Genomic DNA, 13,351 nt, shown 5'->3' with positions numbered 1-13,351 from the left:
AAGAAAAGGCTACTCATGATTGCAATTCTGAGATTCCTAGGATTGTTAGAGCGCGTGTAATGAGCTTGCGCCATGAAACACAACTACAAAATTCTCCGTGCCCTCCTAGATACGTTGTCTAGTATTCGCTCGAGGCACAAGATATAAAGCAAGTATAATATGAAGAGCTTAGCGCCCTTAAAACTGGAACGGGAAGCAGAAAAGTTTGAGCAGAATATTTCGCTTTTCCTATGCCGCTAATCAAGCGGCAAAGCTATTTTTTCAAGACGAGATAAAGGTTTTCAGTTGACACACTTAATGAAAACATACTTTTTAGGTCCGTCTGAACTTTCTCATGAAGAATATGATAATTTCCAATTTTTGTCTTGTCGTCACGTATTTTGTGTTTTTTTTGCCAGTTTCCACACGCGTATTCATAGAAGTCAGTACAAGGATCCTCGTTCTGGTCCATGCTGGCCAACACCATTTTAGCTGCATAAGAATTCAACAATATGCTTTTACCAAATATATAAACTGCGGTAATAAAAGGACTTTATGATGTACACTTGGTCTGCACCCTGATCTGTCGCAGAACAACAAGTATTATGCTACATAATTACGTCACTAACGAGAGAAACACAGCACGAGGTAATCAATTAAGATAACCAAAAGATTACAAACAGAACATAATTTACTTCCTTGCGAACGGTGAGTGACTTCGGAGGGCGGGGTGAGGGGGGAGCAAACAAATCACTTCATTTGAGAAAGAAAATGTAAACAATATAGGGAGGTAAGAAAAAAATATCGCTCGCCTCCCCACATCTCCACCGTCTCCACCCTTCCCTTTTACCTTCTCCCGAACCAAACGCCTCTGGTTGTCACTACATTCAACCCCACGTGCGATCGTGACATAATCCACAAACACCTTGAGCCCAACAACCACTTTTTTATGATGGAAATATGAGTTTACAAAGCGAAATTAACAGTAAACAAATAAATAGTAATGCCACTAGTCTAATATGCCAACTCAGATAAGAAACAAACAGAAAATAAAAAGATTGTTTTAGAAAAGGGCAGAATGGAATTGTATTCAATAGGTACGACAGGCGGGGTTTCACACTTCACTTGCGTAAACATTCAAACGTCACGGCCTTAATTTGTTTATTTAGTCAGGGACAATGTTCAACGGACAGACATGGGGGCAGCAAGCACGATAAAGGACTAATTATGTAACAGCAAAACATCATTTTGTTACTCCATAATATATATATATATATATGTATATTATATCGTAGAATAAGATAATATTATACGACACGACAATAAGATATAAGATATCGTATAACAAGTTATTACAATATAATACACACATATATATATATATATATATATCTGGTGATCATGGGGTGTCATAGGAGGATATGTGCCAGTGCATCTAAGCATTCTCACCTCTTTCTTGGCAGGCTTCTGTTTGACACACTTTTTTGGCGGACGAATCTGGTACAATTTGAAAGGAAATGGAATTATTCATCTTGATATAAGATATTAATTTTTTTAATACTAATATTTTAAAATATTACTTATACTCGTCACACGTTTGAGGCTGACAGGCATGAATTAGTCTACATTATACAATGCAAAAGCCTTCAAAGGATACTCTGACTATATTACTCACCCAATGATGATTTTGCAGCGCTGAGTTGAGCTAACAACAAAATCAAGTAGAATCCCCAGATTGCCACCAGCTGCCGAACATGAGGAAGCATGTACTGCCTGGATGAGCTAGGTGTACTCTTGCGCATTCTTTCTGAAGATCACAAATTATGTTTGTTATTCGCATATGAAAAAGAGCCAAAACCAAAATCACCGTGAATAATTTTTTATCTAATTACTTTTTGAAAGTCTTGCCATGTAAATGGTGCTCTTATCGCAGTGAATTGCATTTTTTTAGGGCTGTATAACACTTTCTGAGCACTGTTAAAGCCATCATAGTCCTCAATTCTTGTGGGTGGCACTAAAGCACTCGCAAGACACAGTATGGAATGTCGATTTTAAGTAAGGTCATTTGTTTAGTTGAGTATCAGCGTGACATATGGAGCCAAAATCAAAACACAAGCTTCTAGAATGAAGCTCCATTTCTGATCTTTAGCAGTCTACTTTAGATTAAAGACCAAACATGCTCCTTCTTTATTTGAAAGAGCTAAAAACTACCTAAAAGTGCAGTGAAGCAATCGACCACAAGTCAAAATCAACGAAACGCTGGCCAAATGCAGATTAATAGGAAAATCAAAATCGTTCGTTCTCGTCTGAAAGCAGGTTATTATTAATATAATAGTTCATCCGCGTAAAACCAACAGGATCAGCAATATATTATATGGTGGTGGTAAGTAAGTCACGGGTTGGTCTAATAAAATGCCACTAACAAGTAGAAAGCAAGACTGATTCCTTCAGCAATCTGCCGGCTCTGCCAAGTGTGTCTATGCAGCAAAGTTTTAATAAAAAACATAAAAACTGTTTTTTGGCCAACCGCATTCTTTCGGAATAATACCCTCTTGTGCTTTGTTCCACAACATAACGATTTCATAAAGCAAGAGTTTGCCTACGTGGCTGAGACCAGAGACAAGATTGGGGAGGTGCAAAGAGGCATGTCGAGTTTCACGGGTGATTTCATAAGAGCCAATATAGCTCTAGTGACATCGAGCGATGCCAAGGATATCACATAATAATTGTAGTCAAATTTACTGTAGCCCGAATTTTTAGTGATTATTTCTGCTTATATTTAACAACAGCATTTAGACCTTCTGGTAGAAAACATAATAAAATATATGCTTCTAACAAATTGCACTTAGGTAATTGGTAAAAATGAGTGTTTGGGAAGATTTGTAACAAATTGTATTCCGGAAAAAGACGCAACAGTTTTCAACCTCTCGTGATTGCTCTTTCACTTTCGCCAGCACTGACTCGCCCAATATGGGAAAAGCCATCGCATACGCTTGATCATAATTATCAAGGCTCCAGAACTCAGAAATGTTTTTACTGTAAGTTGAGGAAGGCTTTTTTTTTTAAACTGAGGTATCCGTTTGCCATATAAAACCAGTCAATAGAACGGCCCGAAATATAAGAGCTCCTGCGACCGCAGTTCTTCGAAACCAAGGTTAATTATACTTCACAACGGCGACTGAAAGTCTTAAATTCATGTAGATAAATGTAGCAAGATATATGACAAACTCTGTGTTACAGTTAAAATTGTCGTAGTTGCTTTGTGAAAAGACCAGAAAAGGTACCTAAGATGTGCCTGGTAAAAATAAAACCCCATTATTTTTAATTTTTAGTACCTACACTCTAAGGAACAAAAAAGGAGGAAAAAGGTAGGAACAGCGCGTTTTCTTTCATTCTACTAACGCGCCCCCAAGCGGACACGAGAAGAAGCGACAAAAAAGAAGTTTTTCTCCTTCTCCAGGCAGGCGGATTAAGGGTTTCGCCCTACCGCCTCATCTTCTTTCAAATTCGTTTTTCGAGCACATCGCGCTCGTTGTCCAATAAATGTTGGTAGTTCACTGAGCTTCAGCGCCAGCGAAGGGCCCCTGTAATTCCGTCACCCAGCCCCAACGTGAAGAGCATTTCTTTTGCATCGATGTTTTTTACCACTAATTTTATCAAAGGAGCAAGAGAAGCCGCTAGAAACACAGCGAAGTTCTGGAGCAGTGCCAGCAGGGCTACGTACACTGGGCTAAGAAGGCCGCCTTCGGGTTGCGGAAGGACGTGTCAGTGTTTACGACGTTATGGAAACCGCGGAAACTGTGTCCGAGACAGCGAGATTTTCCAGCCTGGCACTTGGGTACCTCCTGTGCTGAGTGCAGTACAGTTTTCCGATGCCGAGTGCGAACCGGCGGTCAAGATGGTTCTGTATTTCTGAGTCTCAGCAACATAGCAGCGGCATCGCGACGGCAGTGTTGTGCGTTTTGAACAGAATACTGGAATTCTCGTCGATGTGACCCTTTGTTCGCGTATCAGTAATGTAACAGCAAGATGGGACGACGTAAACTGTCGGGCATTGATGCCGCTGGTCGGGGTGTGATCAGAAGGTGCGGTGTGTTGCAGGTTCACATTCCGTTTACATCAATGAGCTTTAACACCGCTTGAGGGATTACGTTTCACTCAATCGACCTGCGGATAGTCATGCTCCAACGCTGGTCTGAACCATAGCTCCTATCGTACAGTGGCTAATGTGGCTGCCGTCTGCGATGTTCCGTTTTCTCCAACCCGAGGGCGATTCCGCTCTGTGGAAAAATCTGAACAGTATCTAAATGTTACGGAAAGTATGTTTATTTACATTTTCGAAATTTAGGATTAAGAAAATATGGTAGGTAAAATCGCCCCTCAAAAAAAGGCTATTCTTTATTTTCTTGTTGAAATATAACGCTGTTCCTGGAAATACTGCCCTGCAATCGGAGCGCTGGGATCAGCGATAGAAGTTTTTGAGCTCACCACAGCTTAGCTCCGTACACTTAATACCCACAGCAAGTCGCAGCTTTGACTGGTTTCAAGTTGATCGAAAGCGATTTCTCTGTCCATGAAGCATCGCTCACAGCTGAGTGAATACTTTCTCTACAGAGGTTAATTCAAGACGACGACTGCAGCCGCACGCGAACGGCGTAAATAAAGAACTAAATAAAACAGAAAAACTGGCTACGACGTGCCGTGCGGGGAACCAGACGCGGCTTGGGACCAGATTGGAGCGGCTTGTTTTGTTTGCTTTAAATATTTGCGGTATGAGCGTCTACTATTTAAAAAAAAGTATCATCCCATGAGAAGCTCAATAAAATCTCAGAGTTATGAGGTATACTCACAAAAAAAAAAAAAAAAAAAAAAAAAAACCTTTTAGCGTTTCCGTTCTGGTGAAGAAGGAAGATCATAGGAACTGTAGCTTCTGTTCTCGGCGGCGGCTTTCGAGGCGAGCGATGTACTCTTCTTTCGCAAGAGAATCTGAAGCGCTCGACGCAGTGAAACTCGAGGCGACAGCGGCTTCGCGGTGGTTGCGGACCCATTCGCGCTGCTGCGTACGTCGCCGCTCCTTCCACACCCGGTCTTCTTTCCCCGAAGAAAGGGCACGCGGCCGACCCATCGTGAGTCCAAATTGCAAGTGACAAGAACGTAGAAAACAGCGTGCAAAACAGACGAGGACGAGGAATGAACACACGGGAGGAGATCTGCGCTTGTCACGTGTGCTTCTTCTTACTCCTCGTCTGCTTTTCGCGCTGTTTCCTACGATGAATTCCCATCAATTTGCCCAACTATCCACTCTTCGATGATAGCTAGAAAGGTTGCCGCCACCTATGAGCGATAGCAGTAACCAGACTGGTTGACTGGCTGCGGCCGTTGTTCATAGATATCTGTAGCTGCACAGAGTTTTGTGTAGTTTTGTGTCGACATTTGTTTGGTACCGAAACGATCCTGGGGAACCTAGACCTTAACAGCTCCCCTGTTAAAATCAACATGCTGTGCATATTGACTATTGCTTAGGTGGCCACCGAGAAATTCCGTACTTTCAATACAACGAGTATAAAAATTAAAAAAAATGAAGAGCCCGGAAGTAGTTATTGGGTGTCATGTTGTACTGACGTTTGTATGTGGAGTGCATGTGTGCGCTCCACATACAGACGTAGATTGAGCATGCGCTCAATGCATATGTTAAACTGATGCTTGCAAGTTTAAACTGATGCTTGCAAGATCAACAAAATTGTTGATAAGTGCTAAACTCAAAGGTCGCCGGAGCTTCCTCGCTAAAAGTTGCTGTGATTATGCAGTTACCTAGGGCTGAAACAAATTCCCCTAGGCCCTACATCCGACCCATACATTTCTTGTCGATTCTCAGACATTCCAACGTTCAAACAAAGCTAAGAGATTGCGAAAAATTTCAGGCTTAAAGCACTCAAAGTTCTATCGATCCTCGAACAGATCCCGAATCCGAGCACCGGTACGGCGATACGGCTGATGCTGCCTCACAAGTGTTAATATCCAGATGATCCATGGCGATTTTGCTCGAAAAGGGTATAAAGTCTCATTCCTTCATAATTTCACATTATACCTGCGTCGGCGAATACGAAAAATCCCGAAGTCGTCGGAAAGCAGCTGCACATCACGGCTACCGCGCACCGAACAAACTCGTATCCGCCAGCTCTGGGCGCTGCCATCTTACCTGTGACGTCACGGCTCTTGCGAGGTCACGTGACGAGTGGTCACATTTGCGTAAAACATGGCGGCAATCGGGGACGTGTCACTTCGGAACTTCCAGTTATTACTCTAAGCCCCTCTACCTCGTTGGTGGACTGCATGTGTGCGCTCCATATACAGACGTACATTCAGCATGCGCTCAATGTATATGTTAAACTGATGCTTGTAGTATGCGCAATATATCTGGCAGTGTATAGAACAAAGGTGGCTGAAGGGCTCGAAGCGCAATGATGGTGTGAGCAAATAAACATATTTCTGTAGCACATGAATTGGGCGGTACCTAGCGCCACCTAGCCTAGCTACCCGCAATTACTCTGCTTGACTCTGAAATCTGGTAACAAGCGATTTAACTTTCTTTCACACTTCGCGATAATTTCTGGTTACCCTACAGCAATGATCCACGCTTCTTCGAATTCGCTCATTTCAGAGCGGCTGTTGGTTTCTCGAATGGTTTAGCACTCCTCCGGGATGTGCGGTTGACGAAGGAATTGTGGCTTGAAGAATAGTAAATATGAGGCGTAAAGTGCGCGAAGGAATTGGGTATGGGTTGTCTCCGTTTAACATCCCGGTGCTGACGATGAGAATACTGAAGGAGTGTGTTCGTAAGGCCAGTTATCTTACCTGGGGGAGGGGGAGTTGGCTTTGGAAATGAATACAGTTCGCGGCAAGCTCGTGTCACACTTTTATGTGGTGCTCCTCTCGCCCCCTACAATAGAACTAGCGTCCTCGTTAAGTCTTACTGAGGTTGATTTGCTCGATTCGGGGCCCCGATAATGAGATACAGTGACGGAAGATCTTTGCTTCTCTGTTTTCAAGCAATTGGCCAAAATAATATTTGGTCTACTGTAAACTCCTCGGCAAATTTCTGTATCAATTTTAAGCACCAAATATTGATCAATGCTATGTCATAGCTATACGCTTGGTGTAAAACATTTTAGAAAGTCGTTATTTCAATTTTATGCACGAAACATCGATAGACTCTCAACACCTTCACGCCTTGACTGCTAACAACCATCCAATCGAAGATAAATTGTAAACCCAGATCTCATGACTGTTATATTCACAAATATCCCGGGTACAGCAAATCGTCTTGGCAAAGAAAATCAAACAAGCAAGGTGACTATCCTTCGTTTCACCTTAAGTTCGAGAGCAGCAATCGCCACGAGGCAAAAAGGCTAATCAAGCAATGCCAAAGGCGCAACGTCATGGCATTCGTCATTACTTATGACTGTATTATCATCAGCCAAACCTATCAAGCGTAGTAGATGTGCCGGGACTATCTCCTTCAAGTGTACGCGCCTGTGATTGCGTGTTCTCTCTTCTTGAACTGCGCCCGGTCTTGTTTTCTCATTTAATGTGGTGGGAAGAAATTCACCGATTGCTTTCTTAGGATAAGATAGTGTAAAATTAATTACATGAAGAAAAGAAGCACTTACTTTTTGCTCATCTCCCTCTTAACTGCAAACTATACACTCAGTGCGAGCAGTATTGTATCCTATGTTGAACCACATAGTATATTAGAATGTCGAGTTTACACAGAGCCACACAAATTTAAGCAAACAATCACAAAAATAGCTGCTAAAGTGAATACCTGCAACTAAAAAAGGGGAATGGTCGTTTTTTTTATTTTTTTTTATAACAGTTGGTGAATACAGTGAATTATGTTCATAAAATGATTGATCGTTACATTTCATTATTCTGTTTCTTTATTCGTGAAACAAGGACATTGAAGACTGACTCAAACTCGAATAAATGTTGAAAGGCGTGAAAACCTGTAGGGAGTATAAACATCATCCTTGACCTTGACTATCACAAAGACTAAAGGCAAAACATTTTTTGAACTTCAAAACAGAAGTGCATGCATGACACGCGGTGACGAACGCGCTTGGTCTGATGTACATACGGTGGGACAATTCTGCCAGAGTGAAATTTGTATATTATTTTTTACAGTCATGTCTTGTTAACACGGACGCCTCCATTATAAATTATCTGTAATGTGGCTCTTCCACAATAAGTAATCAAGGCCAAAAGGCACTTATTAACACGCTCAGCAACGGCAATAATTATATAAAAACTGGTTTATGAAAATGAGGTTAAAAAAACGGGGACGAAGAAAGCAACAAGTACGACAAAACGTATCTAAAGTCCCGCCTAAATTTATTACTTGAAACGAAAAAAGAAGAAAAAAATACAGCTGTAATCATATCTTCGCCAGAAAGCATCCTGACACACAAAACACTCGTTATCCCGGGTGCTCATAATCAGGCAAAACGTGATTTCACGTTGTGTCAATATTATAAAGGACACTTCAGTGAAGATTTTAGGAACGCCAGTTTTTTTTGGGACAACGCGACAGATGGATCGCGCAAACAGCTGGCAGTTAAATATGAAATGTAAAAAGCCTCGATACTTTCTCTCGTGACCTTCTTCCCGCGCCCTCACAAGATCCTAAAATCAGTGAAGGTGGTCTGGCACAAACCGTCCCTAAAATGAAAAGTTAGAAAGCCACCCACCGTTGCTTTGAGCAAATACGAGTACTCCCGGAATATGTCGTTCAGACACCTTGACCTTCCTGTCTGTCCAACGATGGACTTTCCACAAGATAGGAGGATGCGGTACGCTACACACGAAACGCATGATAAAAACGGTTTTGCATGTTCTTTGGTGCACCTGATCTTACAATTTTGAGCTCTTGCACCGAGTCTAGAACAAATTTGGTTAATTTGTTGTGGGGCTAAAAAAAAAAAACATAGGAGCTCCAAACCGACTTCTAAACTTTTTCAGGTTGTGGAGAACACCGTAGATGTCAGGACCACTACCATTCGCTTTTGTCAAAATCAACACTTCTTCTCTCAATACCTTTAGCCTTTTTGAAGAGAAAGCTCGCCACCACCATCAACAATGCTTGCGGGAACCCTTTTGCATGAGTCTCTTGATCCAAGACAAGAAAACGAAGTTTATCAAATGTGGGCATGACTTCGCCAATGCCAAGCCAAGAAACGAAACGGCGATGCCCTTCTTCACCACTTTTGAATTGGCTGACATAAAGTCCAGGTCTGGTTTCTTCGACCCGTGATTAAAAGACCAACATGCGTACGTGCTCATCCCCCAGGCACAAGGACAGATCCAAGACCTGCAGAACCCTTTCTTTTTGATTTCTCGATTGTAAAACTGAGGCCACTCCCAAACTTATTTAGTACATCCAAGACTAAAGCACGCGCTGTATCTCCCCCCACTATTTTACAAACCTCTAAAAATCATCCACGTACCGAAACACCGTTTCAAAGAATAAATTGATTCGCGAGTTCAGTTTTGTCCTGTCATTTTTCTTTCCGTGTTCGGCACCTTATTTAAACCCGTTTTTCACCAACCATGCTTAATTATTACCAAGTGCCCGAGTATACAACTTTGTAAGTTGCAATGATTGCGGGGTTTATGCACCTAAAAATTACAATACGTGGGTTTGTAGCGAAATTTTAAGCCTATGCATTGTCCGGTAAGTGCAACACGTCCGTTACCTAAAGTACAGGTTCTCCCTGTTGTTCGAGGTGAACGTAAGTGATGGCTGTTTTAAAGTGGCGGCGAGCTGCATGTTGAGTTATACGGTTGGTCTCTCGGCTTCTTCGTCAGCCACTTTTGTCGCAGCAAAATAGTCTCTGAATTGACGTTTTTGAGGGCTGCATCTGCTCGAAGCTCAAACATCTGCACATCGGTCCACGGCTCCCAGGCGATGGCGTCCTCGTCTAGGTCCAAGAGTGCCCATACGTCCTTCACTGTTGTATTTTCACTTCTTTCATTGCCACATCTTTGCCTCGTCTATAATTCTGGGCCACTAGATGCCACTTCGTCTTTCTCTCCTTCTCGAGCCGGGTCCTTCCGCCCTGAATAAACATCCTTGGCCTGATGACGGCTGTTCAGTCACGACGTTCCTGCCATTGTCCCTCGCTGGGACACGGCATGATTTGGCCGACGAGGATGCTTGACGGTCCCTGCTAGCCTCCAAGTTCGTCGGGGGACTGCACGTCTTCGCCTACCTTGGTCCGCCGATCTGCGATTCCGCCGCAGCTCAATTCTAGACTCAACGCATTTAGGCCTTACCGCAGCGTTCGGACAGGGCCCTCGCTCTGAGAACATTGACGCAGCCTCCTGCTAGATCGGACCAGGACGTAAGATTGCCGCAAGCTGATCCGCACTTGACCGAAGGTGGCTTTTTCGAACATCGTGCCACCAAAGTCAATTCTGGATGCGCCTGGACGACCTCCGGTGCCTTGGGGCGAATGGGACATGCGGTTCCGGCGCTACATGAATGCCGCTGGTGCTGCCGAGTTTTTTGCCGTTCGCCGTCAATCCATCTTCACCCACAACTTGGGTGGTGAAGGTCAACGTATCTATGATGACGCCATAGTAAGTCGTCTTGCAATACCCGCTACCGCTACGCCTCCGCTCGCGACGGGGCCAGTTGTAAACGCGGCTGGAGAAGCTAAAACGTCAAGTCAGTCTGTCCAAGTGGCAAGTCCCTCTCATGACTGCTACGTAAAAGTGGTCTCAGCCTTAGCCAACCATTTCTCTGGAAACACGAGCGCCATTGTAAAGCGATATCGGTTTCGCCGCCGCTATCAACAAGCCAACGAGTCGCTCGGAGAGTATGTCGCGGCTTTACGTCAATTGGCGACCACATGCGACTTTGGAACCCGAGTTGACGAAGATCTTCGCGAGCAGCTCATCGCGTTAATATCCTCGACTTCTCTTCGCGAACGACTGCTCTAAAACAAAGCCTTGACGTTCGAGCGCGCCGTCGACGTCGCTCTTCTCATAGAGAAGGCCGCAAAAGAAGCTAGCGCGATGCGATCACAGCCATATCCCGACGAACCTTGAATAGCATGCGAAGTCAATGCAGAACGTCGTAGACTCTCCCATCGACTGCAGCGAGGTAACAAAGGACGTTCTTCCTCGCACCAGGTGTCATGGCGTCCCACTACGTTGGAACGACCGACCACCTCCCATGCGCCACTACATGACCAGCCTCTGTCTCGTCAAGCCTCAAATCGAAGTTGCTCCCGGACGTCCACTCATGAGTAATCAGTGTCGGTACCACGCAATAACCGGGAGTTGGTCCAGTACAAGAGGCTCACATCCGGGCCTTGGGCACCTAGATCGCACCACAAGACCCGAATGCCGAAACTGTGGTTGCAAAAATATCTAACCGCCGCGGCCTGCCCAGCGAAAAATGGCATGTGTTATGAGTGCGGTAAGCGCGGAGATTACGCGGGTGTCTGCCAAAGCTCAACCTTCAACAGAGCTCCGTTCAAATCCAAGAGATACTTTCCGACGACGACGAAAACAATTATGGAGTTGTGATGAACGTTACTCCTGGTGGTCATCGATTGACCATTTAAATAGACGTCATCGTCTTCCATCATGTTGTCAACTTTCTCGTGGACACCAGATCGTCCGTTTCCATCGTTTCGGACGCGGTTTTCAAGAGCCTCAAAGAGAAAAGGTCCATCAAGCTTTTCTCACCACTAGCGTCTCTCCTGAACTATTCACACGAGAAAATAATAGTCCTGGGGGCATTTTACGCAGGTGTCTCTTACCAGGAAAAAACATCCTCTATATTATTTTATGTTACAAACATTGGGCTTGTATCGACAAACGATGCACTACATAGAGCCGGGGTAGCGCACAGCCCTCGAGAAAAAGCCCAGCAGAGGCCCTCGTCGTGTGAGAATCGTCTACGTGCTGCCGTAGGGGAGCCAAGTTCCGCCTCACGGCTCTCTCCGAAGAGTGGTCCTCCACATATCGGAGATCGACAAGTTGCTGCTGGAATAGCCACACTTGAAACATATTCCAAAATCACTGATCGCTGACTATAAGCACCTTTTTGTTTCCGAGCTTGGTCACGCCAAAGGCTGCATACACAAGGTAAAAATCCGTCTCTCTATTACACCAGTACATTGCCAATTGCGACGTTTTCCGTTTACGGTTCGCAAGGAAGTTTCAGACGAGCTTAAGGGCCTTGAAGCAAATGACGAGACTGAACGTATTGACGCGTCTGAATGGGTGTTGCCAATCGTCATAGTCCAGAAAAAGGATGGAAAAATTAGGATGTGCATAGGTCTCAGGGAGCCAAACAAGGCAGTTGTTATTGACCGCTTTCCCCTACCACATACAGATGAACTGCTTATTTTCCTGGTTGGTGCAACCCACTTTTAAATACTAGATCTTGCTTCTGCATACCATCAGGTTGAACTACACCCAAATAGCAGAAACCTGACAACCTTTGTAACACATGAAGGCCTGTTGCGATTTAAGAGAGTATGTTTTGGCCTGGGCTTCTGCTCCGGCCACATTCCAACAAATGATGTCTAGAATTTTACATGGCTGTGAAGGAGTGCTATTCTACATAGACCACATCATTGTCTTTGGCAGATTAAGCGAGGAGCATCTTGCTAACCTCCGAGCCGTTCTTCAGCGCATCTCCCATGCGGGGCTACGCTTGAATAACAAGTGGGTCTTTGATGTAAGAGAACCCTCTTTTTTGGGCCACCAAGTTAGCAGCCGGGGAATTGCTCCTCTCAAACAAAACGTCGACACCATCAACCAGTCACCAGTGCCAACGCACTGGTGAAGTACTATACTGGGACTGGTGGAATATTATTCAAGATTTAATCCCGGACTTGCGACCGAAGTAGAACCACTTCCCCGGTTCCTGCACAAAGACGTTCCATTCATTTAGGACCCCAAGGCCAACGATCGTTTTAAGCGGTTGAAATTTCTCTTGTCGTCCAGTCAAAGGCTTCGGATGTTCGACCCCGTCGCCGATAATTGTCGCAACAGATGCGTCTGCATATGGGCTTGAGGCTGTCCTACAGCAACGAACGGGGAAACACGTTTGTACTGTTGCTTTTGCCTCTCCTACGCTCACTGAAGCAGAACGAAAGTACTCTGTCACAGAAAAAGAAGCCCTGGCATGTCTCTCGGCATGTGAGGGATGGCGTAACTACCTATGAGGTCGCCACTTCACATTACGTACGGACCATCAGGCGCTGATTGCCCTTCTGTCAACACGCGGTACAGGACATTGTCCGCTACGCATCACGCGATGGTCCTCACGTCTTCGGATGTATCACTTCACGGT

General features: G+C 44.4%; 1 protein-coding gene across 1 annotated transcript in view; it reads right to left on the bottom strand.

Annotated features, from left to right (window-relative positions):
• LOC115324085 (neprilysin-4-like) overlaps positions 1-1,781 on the bottom strand; it is a 155,384-nt gene extending 153,603 nt beyond the window's left edge. The window contains exons 1-3 of the mRNA XM_040218150.1: positions 1,655-1,781; positions 1,429-1,476; positions 310-471 (exon numbers count right to left, since the gene is read on the bottom strand). Coding sequence (XP_040074084.1) covers positions 310-471; positions 1,429-1,476; positions 1,655-1,781 — 337 coding nt within the window. The remainder of the gene's footprint in view (positions 1-309; positions 472-1,428; positions 1,477-1,654) is intronic.
• Between the last annotated feature and the right edge of the window lie 11,570 nt (positions 1,782-13,351).

Source organism: Ixodes scapularis, unplaced genomic scaffold (assembly GCF_016920785.2).
Source record: "Ixodes scapularis isolate PalLabHiFi unplaced genomic scaffold, ASM1692078v2 PGA_scaffold1__304_contigs__length_218370807, whole genome shotgun sequence".
NCBI classification, from domain to species: domain Eukaryota; kingdom Metazoa; phylum Arthropoda; class Arachnida; order Ixodida; family Ixodidae; genus Ixodes; species Ixodes scapularis.
The sequence above is the reverse complement of the archived record's forward strand: the minus strand, read 5'-3'. Positions and strand labels throughout refer to the sequence as shown.